This window comes from Centruroides vittatus, unplaced genomic scaffold (genome assembly GCF_030686945.1).
Source record: "Centruroides vittatus isolate TY-2023 unplaced genomic scaffold, ASM3068694v2 contig_3127, whole genome shotgun sequence".
Classification (NCBI taxonomy): domain Eukaryota; kingdom Metazoa; phylum Arthropoda; class Arachnida; order Scorpiones; family Buthidae; genus Centruroides; species Centruroides vittatus.
This window is the reverse complement of record NW_027122015.1, coordinates 1-13,024: the sequence shown is the minus strand read 5'-3', so window position 1 is coordinate 13,024 and position 13,024 is coordinate 1. Positions and strand designations below refer to the sequence as shown.

General features: G+C 28.2%; 1 protein-coding gene across 1 annotated transcript; it reads right to left on the bottom strand.

The window, feature by feature from the left end:
- Positions 1 to 170: 170 nt before the first annotated feature.
- On the bottom strand, positions 171 to 12,026 carry LOC136973277 (uncharacterized). Its single transcript, XM_067267991.1, has 5 exons — positions 11,976 to 12,026; positions 8,723 to 9,448; positions 4,840 to 4,954; positions 3,922 to 4,067; positions 171 to 821 (listed from the first exon to the last, which is right to left on the bottom strand). Exons 2-5 carry the CDS (start codon positions 9,367 to 9,369, stop codon positions 686 to 688), a joined length of 1,044 nt encoding a protein of 347 aa, XP_067124092.1. The 5' UTR covers positions 9,370 to 9,448; positions 11,976 to 12,026; the 3' UTR covers positions 171 to 685.
- Positions 12,027 to 13,024: the final 998 nt, after the last annotated feature.

Below are 13,024 nucleotides of genomic sequence, written 5' to 3'. Positions count from 1 at the left end.
CCTACATTAGAACAAAATTTTTAAGACCAAAAAACTTGTGCTTTTATATAAAATTAATTATATTTCATATTTTCAAATAGTAATTATCCTTCCATCTATATTCATAAAAATATATTTTTAAAATATTCAGGGAGGGAAGGCCATACTGAGATAAATTACAATTTTGTAAATTTAGCATTCAAATTTAATTCTCTACCATCTTTTTATTTATACTTAGATCCTTGAAAGACAAAATATAAATTTATTACATTCACTTTCTTTACTTAATGAGAAATCAAAATGATTCTTTGAATTAAATTTTAGGGAGGCCAGACTAGATAGAGCATTAGGCTATATTACATTTAGTATTTGTGAAAATTTATATGACAATTTGAAATAGTAAATGCAACTTGAATTTGTATAAAAATATTCTCTCCTTTTAACTTAACAATTTTATTGCCTAACTAGAAATATTTTGAAATATTCTATCACATTAAAATATTTAATAAACTGCTTTAAAATCTTATATTTAATGAAAGAATTAAATATGAAATTTTAAAACAATAATTTCCCAGATTGCATATTCATTTAAAGGTACTGTACTGTACATCTAATCAATGTTCTCAAAACTAAATTAACATGCTATCCTATGTAATCAACTAAGGAGTAATTTAGGGATGGATTATGTAGTACACAAATATTTTTTTTATATTTCTTGGGCATGAGATGATAAACTGTCACCAGATTCTAGATACTTCAATTTGTTCCAGATTGCCTTGCACATGTTGGCAAGTCTAAAATCCAGACGTCCCATCTTCGTAAGAGAAAATGCATACTGTGTCCTAAGGGAGAAAAAAAATTCAAAACTTTAATAAATAAAATTTTCCATATTTTATAAAGAAATTCTTAAATGCATTTATTCTAATATTGTATAAAATTTTTTGATTAATATTGGTAAAATCCTGCTTTATTGGCATTTCATTAAATTACAGGAATTTATACTAGTTACACAAGTGGAAGTTTATAAAGCAAAAAATATAGAAAAAACAATGAATTTATTGCATTTTAATTAAATATAAGTATGATAACATACATCCAGAAATATAATGTTACCGAATTGGCAAGGTAGCATATATCGATTGACCACTGGTTTTCTGGTCCAGCACCTCTTTAATACTGACAAAATTACAAGAGAGGATGCTTGAGAATTCTTGTGTCTACACCAAGGGATACATATCTACTACATGTAGTGTGTTTTCACTAAGATTATCTACACTACAGTTGTTGATTCTATTTTGTTTATTTTACTTATATGTCATAGCTAGGATTAAATGTAAGAAAAGGTATGAGTCAGCTAGACATTTCATTTCTCAGTCAACATAGAATCACATTATTTTAAAGGTGGAAAGTTCAATGCAGTTAACTGAGATAACTGACATTAGAATAAAAAAGGGAAAGGATAATCAATTTAACACAAATTATACACAAATACATTTATAATTTAATTCAAAGGACAATACTGAACAAACAAATTTTACTCTTTATCAAGAGATCTTAATTGAAGAATAAGTATTTTGCACAACAATTCTTTCTCAATCTAAGAAAATCTCTCTAATCCAAAATCTTTGGTCAAATCTTTTGACAAAATTTTTAGTTAAATAAAACAAGCCACACAAAACAAAATTTGTAAAAATGAGGATAACAACAGTGTCAGTATTGTTTGCATCTTAAATACTGTATGCATGCACTGAAATCTTAGCAGATTGCCACTTGTGTATATATGCTGCTGTTTTTTGTTGTCATGCTGCATGTGTGCATCTACCCTAACAGTTGACTCCACACCATCAAACTCATATTTAATCACAATTTTATTGTGTTTAAGTTGTTAATTCATCAAAATGTGTAACTTTCCAATAAATCTGGCAATCTCCTTAATCTGATACTGTTCTAGTCCCATATGTTGGATTACTGATTGTGTTGTGTATGTACTTGTAAAATATACAAAATTTCTGCAAGTTTATTTATAATAATACCGAGGAAATGAAGTGTAAAGCTGCATTTAGCAATCTGTTAATTTCAAGATTTTTAATGCAATTTTTTTAAACTCAGATAAACATATCAACAAAATACATTTACCATTATAATTTAACACCATACAGATTGTACTGTAATATTATATATTGGGTATAATAAATTCTCATTCAGATTTTGATGATATAACCTGAAAACAGTCAAGTACCTGTACCAAAACTTGCATAATGTATATCGGATTGAGGAAAGCTCATTTTCCTGATTGAACACACACGTAGTCTTATGAATAAATATGAGAATTGTTTTATCATCACTCGTCTGAATTGGATCTGTTAGTCACACTTCTCAAACTAGTCCACATGACAGACAGGTAATGTTTCTTTCAATGCATTAGAGACTGATACCACATTTTTGCTATATTGTAGTATTATTGCATAAGAATGCCAGAATACCTACAAAACAATATCTTTGCATTTAAGTACATATATGATGTAAGGGTTTGAAATAATTATAAAGTCTTTATAACAATGTGCTTATGGAAATATATTATTATTTAATATGTTTTCTGGTGCTTTCTGTAGATTGATAGCTGATTGCTTGTAGAGAGTTACTTAGGCATTGCTTCATAGTAATACTGCTTTGAGTAACATTAGTACAATGATATATTTTTCTATGTGTATATACATACACTTTCAACTCTGATTATAAATAACATTATAATTTAATTATAAGCTGAAAATAAGTTTATAGCATTTTGTCATAATATGAATAATGTAATTTAGTTCATTACATATGTTAATATTTAAAATAAATTTTATTTTAATGTTCGCCTATATCAATTAAATACCATATTATTGATAACATCTGGATTTGTCATTTCAGGCAATAGTGACAATTTGACAATTTACTGTAGTGAATGCTTATGTAGCATAAAAACTCACACAATGTTTATACCCTGTTTGCACTGAGTATTTCAATCTAGATTGTGATCAAGGTAGGTGACTGTGCCGTGGTGGAACCTCTCGACTGTTTCAATCTCGACTGAAATGAGGTTCAATTGCAATTGACTCGAGAGTTCTTGAAATTAGATCCAGTCATAAAAGAGTTCCCATAAACCTCTGCACATGAGAAAATATAAGATGGCTGCAGAACACGTGTCAGGCTATCAACAGAGAAATAAAAAAGATATTTGGAGAGACGATGACATCTGTCTATTATTAGATATATGGCAAGAAAAAGTATTTATTTCTAATCAAAACTTCCATTTTGTTTGTTGATGTTCATGACTAACCATGTAGTTATGCCAGTTTTATCATCGCGTGTAATAGCTGGGTTCTTCTCAAGCGGACTGCCTGTGCGAACAGCTCAACGTTCGACTGGCAACAGTTACAATCGAGATTGTGGGTATATTGAGGTCAAAGTGAGTCGTGGATTGTGTGCGAACGTAGTATTAGGGGCATTGTCATAAGATTCTGTTTATAAGAACTGATTGATATAAACACATAGATGACCAAGATATTGTCCATCTTCTAACAACTAATTTACATAATTGCAAATAGAAAGTATTTTAAATTAGTATTGTTCATGATTTTAAGGACAGAGACACTTTTATTTATGATAAAGTTCTATTCAAGTAATCAGTTTCTAAGAGTTATTAAATATCAGAAATAACTGTATCAACTACACATGACCATTAGTCATCATTATGACTCTGAATGGAAGCTGCAACTTATAGATAGATATAATTGAAAGATATTTTCACTTTTAATCCTAGAAAAAAAAAATGTATGTATACATTAAAAGAATACTTGAAATTACTAAATGTATCAATAGAAAAATATTAGTCACAAGATGAAGAGTGATATTAACACAATCTACAAAGTCATACACAAGAAACAAATATAAAATTACCTAATAATTCTTTTAGCTTCTGTATAATATCCCTGTTGAACTAAACTCATAGCAAAATATATTTTACATCTGGCAATTGTTAGAGGATCCCCTAATTTCAGTGCTAGCTTGAATTGCTGTAATGATATATTCTCTGCTTGTTTTGCCTATATAAAAATAAATATAGAAATCTTTAAAAGAAAAATATTTTTTAATTTCCAATTTTTTTGTCAACATTTTTTGATAACTGGATAAGACTGACTTCAATATATTTTCTAGATCCAAAATGTCTCATACTAATTACACGTTTTGAACATAAATACAAAAATAATATTTGTAACATTTTTATAGTTTAAATTTTTGCAAAATTTTCTAGCCAGAGAGAATTTTAAAAGCAATTTTATAAGAGATAATGCACCTCTTATTGGACTGGAATGATATACACTTCAATCAAAAGCCTTAAAATTATTTTCTAGTAAGGGTTAATTTGAAAAAGTTTTTTGACTAATGTTTTTGATCTGCAATTGGAGATCTTCAGGTCTTGATTCTATATTCGGTGACAGAATGCTTAAATCAAACAATGATGTTTTTTGAAAAAATTAAACAAAAAAAATTCTCGACATATATAAAATAGAAATAAAAGTAACAATAAATATAAAATTACAAAATATACAATTAAAATAAATATTTAAAGACTATATAACTGTTAATTTTTATAAGCAGATCAGATTGGGTACTTTCAGTGGAACACCCTGTACTGTACATACTGAGTAATCAAATGAAACATTATTTAAATGGAAATAAAAATATATAAGTATATAATATGGCAAAAGTAGTAGTATCAATTATTCTCACTTTTTTAACTTCAGAAAAGGCAATTATTTGCTGATTTCTTTGCAATTAATACAATAAATCATTACTAAAAATTACGATACTTACACAATATAAAAAGTAATCACCCAATGACGAATATGCACCACCAAGTGTTGAAAGCCAAGACATGGCATTTTCCACCTCACATTTTTCATTAACAAGTAAACTTATTCTTTTATTCCTAAATATAAAATAATAATTAGAATATTCTCTTAAAATCAAACGGAAGACACAAGTTGTCTTTCTTCAACAAACAAAATTTTTAGTGAATATTATACATTTTAAAATATTTTAAGCACAAACAATAAACTTTTAAAAAATAAACAGAAGTTTAATAAAAATTAATACATGAATAAATTACAGAGACAATTACAATTTTCTCTGCAATTTATTCAAGTGTCCAAAAAGTCTGAAATTATTAAAGAATTATTTCAAACGACACGTGACACTTATTAAGTAGATCCTCCGTATGTTTCAGATTCCAGGCATCTTTGAAGACTAAGAAGAGCACTAAGATTTTTTCTTTATTTCATGGAGCAATGACATTTTCACCTATGTTCCAGTGAGCACAAAGAAATACAGTATACTGTATTTCTTTGTGCTTGTATACTTACATATGTAACTGTGTCTGGAAGTTGAAGGAAACATACTGAGTTTTGAAAATGTGCATTGTTTATTTTTTAAAAAAGAAACTTCTACAATTTTGAGTTTTCAGACAAACTGTATTTTCCACAAAACATCACAAATGAGTTCATCAAATAACTTTATTCTTGAAAATTTACACTATCAATTTTTATTAGTTTTAAGTGTTTTAAGATTTGATATAGAATTACTTTAACAAAAAGAAGTGATGATTGTATTTGTAAAAGTAATAATAATCATTAGAAGAATAAAAGGCTATGGAGTAGAGGACACAACTGCTGACACCAATTCCTCAATTTTTAAACTCTAATTTCTTTAATAAAGCTCAATATGTATTCAAATAGTAAACTTACTAAAACAGTAAATGTGTATTATAAGACTTTCATTATCATCTCATAAATCATCAGACTACCTTTTATACTTAAATGTAGGTTTTAGTCTAAATCTATAGTTTAAATGTAATTTTATATTGAGGACTGGAATCAAAGTTGGTACATTTTTCCAACTTTTGACCCCTATTCCATGAAAATTACTTCTTACTCCAACTGAACAACCTGGAAGAATATACCATTGAAGATGATGCAAATATATATAATTTTTAAACTTTAATAAATGGAAAAATTAATTAGAAAATATAGCATTTATCACATTATAAACTATATCTAATTCAAATGACTTTTCTCGAAGTAAGCTTTTTTAGAAAATTTTAATGTTTTTCTCCTAAACACCCATAAAAGATCATCAAGAAACTTATAATTGCTAAGAATGAAAGATATTCATTTCTCACTACTCTTGAGAAAGGACATATAATCTAAAAGTACTAGAGTTTTATATGAAAAACTTCATAGAAAATTAAGGGAAGCAGTTTGAATAGGATTTATATTTGAGGAGCTTCCTTTACACATTTTATTTTCATTTAAGATATGTTCTTTGTTTGCATTTTTCTACATGCAAAACATCAATATTTCTATCCTGTAGCTATCAAAATATACACAACAAAGTTAGCATCTGGGATTAATCATTGTCAAACATTTAATTACACTGAATTTATTATGAACAACATATACAACAACCAGATTCAATAAGTATTGCAAAACAGTCATAAGTTGATATAAAGTACTTTGGCTAGAGAAAGGCTGTTATATCATCATCTCGTAAATTTAATAATTAGAAATAAATTAATTTCATTTCTAATTATTATTAAATTTAACTGAGTAGTGTAACTGACAATGCATATGCACAGTAAGCAGGAGTTGCAGGTTTGACTCCTACTCTGGGCCAATCTTTTCTTCAGAATATTCTAAATTTATTCATTTCCAAATATTAAATTAGCCATAATATAGCCCAAAATTGTATGATTTGAATTTACAAAGCAATTTCCTTCTAAAAAATTAAAAAAAAATGAAATAAAAAAATAATAATAATCTAATTATAACTTTATTTTTAAAAGTCAAATAAATTTATTTGCAACTTGAATATTAATTAAAAACAGTCGGTCTTAATGGAAGTATTCAAAATACATCTTCTGTTCTAAAAAATATTGTAAATAAAATGAAGAAATTACATTTATTAACTAGAAGATAGTTTTATTTTATCATTAAAATATAAAACAGAAATTTCTCTAGTTAATGGATGTTTGGTTGATCAGTCAGTACACAACATAAAAATGGTTTGTCTTATACAGGGTGTTACAAAAGTGGTTCTTCCTGGAAATGGGTGATAGAACTCATTGAGATAAGCAAAAAGTGTAGAGTAACATATTTGCAAATTTGCAATAGTCACCAAAATATTCAATGTTAAAGTTTTGCCAAACAATGCTAGAATGAGCCACCATTACAGACCTGCCAACTGTTGACCTATGACTGAAAATGGAAGAACAGATTGAAAAGCAATAATAAAAAGCATTGCAGTTACTTTTTCTATTCTAAACTGGCAAAACTGAGATTTAAAATAACCTGAAGACATCGTTTTACTGAAAGTTTCATGTGAAATAAAGTAGGAACTATTGCATTTTTTTCATTTTAAAACATTTTTTGGTTCAGTAAATAATGAAATACCAACAATCGCCTTAAAAATCGGGCTATAAATTGGCTGATTAAATGACTGATATAAAGTAATTTGTTACTAGAGGTAGACATTAGGTGCCATCTCTTAACTAAGTTAATAACTATAATTTAAGTAAATATTAAATAAATTTAGAACTCTCTGGAATAAAAGAACTGACCTGGGGCAGGGCTTGAACCCGCAACCTCCACTTGCCATGTGGTGCACTTGCCAGTTCAATTTATAGCCTGATTTTTAAGGCGATCATTGGTATTTCATTGTATACTCATCAGGCTTAGTGGTGATTGTTTATATCATATACATACCTCGCCAGGTAGTATGTTAGCTGGCTGAGTGCCGTTGTGTTGTTGTTCTTAGGCCATGGACATAGGAGTCGTCCCCAGCCAGTACCATATTTAACCAAGTAAGGTTATATCTAAATTAATATACTTCTAGAATCGAAGACTTGCACGGGATCCAGGTGGCGTAACTGGCAAGCGCGCTGCACAGCAAACAGAGGTTGCAGGTTCAAGCCCTGCCCAGGGTCAGTTCTTTTATTCCAGAGGTTCTAAATTTATTTAATATTTACTTAAAGTATAATTATTAACTTAGTTAAGAGATGGCACCTAACGTCTACCTCTAGTATCAAATTACTTTATATCAATCATTTAATTAGCCAATTTATAGCCAGATTTTTAAGGTTGGTATTTCATTATATACTCGTCGGGCTTAGTGATGTTTGTTTATATTATATATATACCTCGGTTCAGTAAATGTTTATATTTAAAATGATAGTTTAAATAGCAATAACTATAACACAGTTCCTGAAAAAAGTGGGTTCAAATTTGCAGCTTTAACCTTAAATATTTCAGTAACTATTGCAAATTTGCATATATGTTACTCTACATTTTTTGCTTCTCTTGGCAAGTTCTATCACCCATTTCCAGGAAGAATACTTTTTTGCAATATCCTGTATATTTGGCAATGGATATTTTACTGTATGTGATATTTCATATCTAAAAAGTAATCAAGTCTTAAATATTCCATTTACCTACAGAGAAAAAAAAAATTACTCTAAAAATTCCAAATTTAAAATTATTTGAATGATAATGAATTCCAACTTCAAATAGTCTTGTGAAATTAATTGTTATAGATTAGTTACAATAATTCTTAAAATGAATTTTTATTGTTTAGTAGTAAAAAATATATTATAGCATAGTTTAATTATTATTAGGTTAAAAGTAAATTAATAATGAATACATACCATAATTTATCCATTAAGCAATATTTTGGCCAAGAAATAAGAACAGATACTTTCACTATTTCAATAGTATTTTGACAAATATCACATATCTTCTGAAACAACTGGTTACGTGAATGCTTTTCACTATAAAAATGATACAAATTGTTCACAACTGCTGCACGAAATGCAGGAGACCTTTCTAGTTCTATCACAAGATAAGAAAACAACTGGATATCCATTTTTAACTTGAAATGAATATATTCTTTTATTGTACAAATGCCACAAAAACTTTCTGTATTCTCTATACATAGATGACATTTTCTTCTTTTAATTTTATTAATGCAATCAGGACAAATATATAATTTTCTTAAAATATTTTCAATCTGTAAATCTTTTGTTTTCACATCAGTTTTGGAGAAAATATGACATTTGTCATCTTTAATTTCTTCAATAAATTTAGATATGTGAAATTCAAAAGTGCAATCATTATTATTTTCAATCAGTGTGGATTCAGTATTTTCATTTTTTATTGTAATTACATTATTCTTGAAGCCATCCAGTTCACAAGTGCACCATGTAAAATAAGCCTCAGATATTATAAATTCATTTGATTTATTATGATTATCTGATAAAAAGGGAGTAAATTTTGCAAACCTTCGTAAAAGCATTAAGTATAAAATAAGTCTACATTCAGAGTAATCATAAATAATTATTTACAGCTCTACACCAAAGGCTCTTCTTGTATCGCTAAAAAACAAAATAAAAAATTTTATAAAATATTTAATAAATAATTGAAATGCTAAACAAAACTGTTTTATTTTATTAATATAATAGGAAAACTATAGTTTATCTATGTACCAAATAAACAGAGATTATTTTAGTAAAGAACAATAACCAAAATGTCTCACTGAGATTACATTACATTAAAAAGTCATTACAAAACATTAACTTATTGTTGTAACTTTGAAATGTTTTTGAAGGCCATGAAACATACACAAAGTTTTATAACATTATTTATGTTTATTTTACTACTATAAACACTAGCAAGTGATTGATCACTTAATTTTCATCTACTACTAAATTTCATACTTTTGTCTTAATAAATTCTTTTAGAATCTATATACAGTTGTGTATTTTCAATTAATATCAAATGCTTAATCTCTAACCTCATAGTATCTGCTTCCTTATTTGGCTTACAATAAAATGAATACACTTGCAGGTGAAAGTATTTTCATTGCATCAAACACCATTCTGTTTATTCCACCTAATTTATATGACATTACTGGAAACATAATGAATCAATAATCATTGAATCAAATAATCCAATCTATCTATAATCTATTCACCCTTGCTTTGTATGGAATATAAATAAAATCTTTCTACAGGTATCCCTTGATTAATGTGATTAATTAATCCCTCAATGTTACTGCATATATCGAAATTGTGTTAATCAAATATTATAATCAATGCAAAAATATATAATTTGTCCGTGAATGCTCACTATATTAATAAATTTTCTTATATGGAACTGTACTCTTTTAGGACAAAATAAAAAATGAATGCAAAGTAAATATTTAATAAATGGTTGTACTTGCATTAGTTACTGTTGTTAGAGAAAAAGTTATCAAGAATCCTGTGAACAGTATTAGTTTTTATCTTATCAACATAAATTCTACTATAACAAGCAAAATGACTTTCTAGGCCTTGGCAATGAGCATGTTTTGATCAATGGGGTGTAGAATTTATAAATAATGTAATTTGTAAAGTTGGTAGAACAAGTGGAGCTTGTAATACATCTATTTTTAATACTGGCAGGGAAGTAACTGGCTGGCTCTCATCTTCTGGGAGTACAGCATCATCATGAAAGGAATATCATCACCTTGTGAGCAACTTTGAGTCAAAAAACACTCCTCAGCATTTGCATGTATTTTGCTTGGTAAATTTCAAGCCATTACTTAAAATTCTTGGCGCATATATATATATATATATATAAAGGATTGTCGCAATTTATTTTGCAGAGTTAATCAAAAGATACCTGTATAGCATTCCACTCCCTTCATAACATTGGCCAAACCATTTATACTAAAGTCAAGAACACACTACAAAATCTGTAGTAGTTTGTCATTGATAACAATGACAAATAATTCTAATTTTTTTTAATATGCACTGTAACATATATGGTATTAATATACATACATACATTATTTAAGAACTGCATTCAGGAAAATCTGTATAATTCAGATGTGGACACTGACCACTGGAGGAAATCTCCAGTGGTCAGTGCCCACTAATCTGCAGTATATATAATTACATCATCTACTATATTATCTATGAAATAATCCACTTCCTATGTTTTGTTCTCTTCCTCAATAATGTGGATAGCTGTTTGCCAGTTTTGGTTATTACCAAAGTAACCAAAACTGGTTAATTAGTAGCACATCAGATGCATATTTGATACAGTGACCTTCTCCGTCAAAACCCTCAACATGTGCCAATTTGATTTAGACATTGTATGTGTATTTGCCAGTCATCTTACAATTGAATACATAAAAACAGCTATCTGGAACTATTTCAATGACTTATAATCATCACTAATAAGTCTTGCAAATATATAACTAGGTTTATTCAATGTTACAACTCAAAAACCTTTTTCTGATCCATCAATTAGTTATTTCGGTTAAATTTACCTAAGGTGGCAAAATGGAGGCTCGTCTCTGATTCTGGCAAACAGAAGAAACAGTGGGGATGCACGTTCTAACCTAACCTATTCTAATAAATTACCATAATTATTGCCAACCAAATTATTAGAATAGGTTAAGTTAGAACGTGCATCCACACTGTTTCTTCTGTTTGCTGGAATCAGAGACAAGCTGCCATCTTGGCTACCTAAGGTAACATTAACCGGTAAATTTAACTGTTTTTTCATAAAACAAATGCTTTCAGCTGTTTTTACCAGCCATATTCAAATGTTATAAGATCTTCATACCAAGAAGTAAAGATAGGAAGCAAAATGAGGTTACATTTAGGCACTTAGCTGTTATATACATGTATAAATAAATAACCTAAAGGTAAACTTCAATCGAAAGTGTATCCTGTTTAATCAATAAGATTGGTTCTAGAAAGTTAATTATGAAAATGAAGAAATGCTGCATCACAGTTTTGAATAGATATTTACCAAAACATTTTGACGCATTTTCCTCATCTATTTGACACCAAAACTTATCAAATTTGGTATTAAAATTAAAGCGGCAAAAACTTCGAGAATTTCACTCACCTCACGTCTACAACTTTCATTGAAGTGGCGCCCCCTATTTCAATGAAATTTTCGTTAATTTACTTACTTCAGAAACCAAAATTTAAATTTAATCGATTATTTTATAAAATTAAATATATTATTTTTTCGACTAACAATTAATTACCAATCGACGAGTCGGGATATCATAAAAATTTAGCCATTCTTGACAGTGGGGTGGGTCTTACCGACCTGTTCGCCGAGAAACAGGATGGTACGACTCCGTCCTACCATAGCCCGTTATAGAGGGCTCTAGTCCGATCTAGATTTCAAGTTTTCAAATTTTTGATAGTTTGAAAACTTGAAGTATACAGAAATTTTCTTAATTTAGCTACTATTTTCTAATGAAAATATAAAACATTTAACAGTATTCTATGTGCAGTGTTTATTCTAGAGTTTTAATTATATTTTCCGTTCCATAAAATATTATCTTGAAATTATTAACATAATGAGTTAAGTAATGCAATCTTTTGTATAATATTGAGAAATAAAATTATTCTGAAAAATTTCTCCTTTGTTTAGTCTCTTTTCCTAATATGAAAAATAAGCTTTTCTCAAAGTATGGATAAATGTTATTATGTAAAATTTGGATAAAATGCAAAGTCAGCATTCTATGCAAAGTTATCTATTAATATATAAAATCAAACACTAGAAAATTTAATTTTATTATATAAAAATATTCATTACATACTGAAAGAATAATTTCAGATAATGTATTCTACAGGGTGGGCCAACGAAAACGAAACGGCACAGTGTTCGTGTTCGTCCAAGCAAATCGCTCGGACAGGTCGATTTTATTTTCGAGGGGACATCTTATGCAATAAAGTTTTTACGAATCTGAATATTAACTAAACAAACATTTTTTTTCGAAATAAATCTTTGTTTAGACAATACAAAATAAATGAGTTTTTAAAATTTTTGTTGTATTCAGAATCGCAAAAACTTTATTGCAAAAGATGTCCCCTCGAAAATAAAATCGACCTGTCCGAGCGATTTTCTTGGACGAATACGAACACTCTGCCGTTTCGTTT

Coding starts and splice junctions, on each gene's coding strand:
- LOC136973277 (XM_067267991.1), bottom strand. CDS start 9,369: ATGCTTTTACGAAGGTTTGCAAAATTTACTCCCTTTTTATCAGATAAT. Junction 4,068..4,839: donor GTGATTACTTTTTATATTGT/GTAAGTATCGTA, acceptor ATTTTTATATAG/GCAAAACAAGCAGAGAATAT. Junction 822..3,921: donor GAAGCTAAAAGAATTATTAG/GTAATTTTATAT, acceptor TTTCTCCCTTAG/GACACAGTATGCATTTTCTC.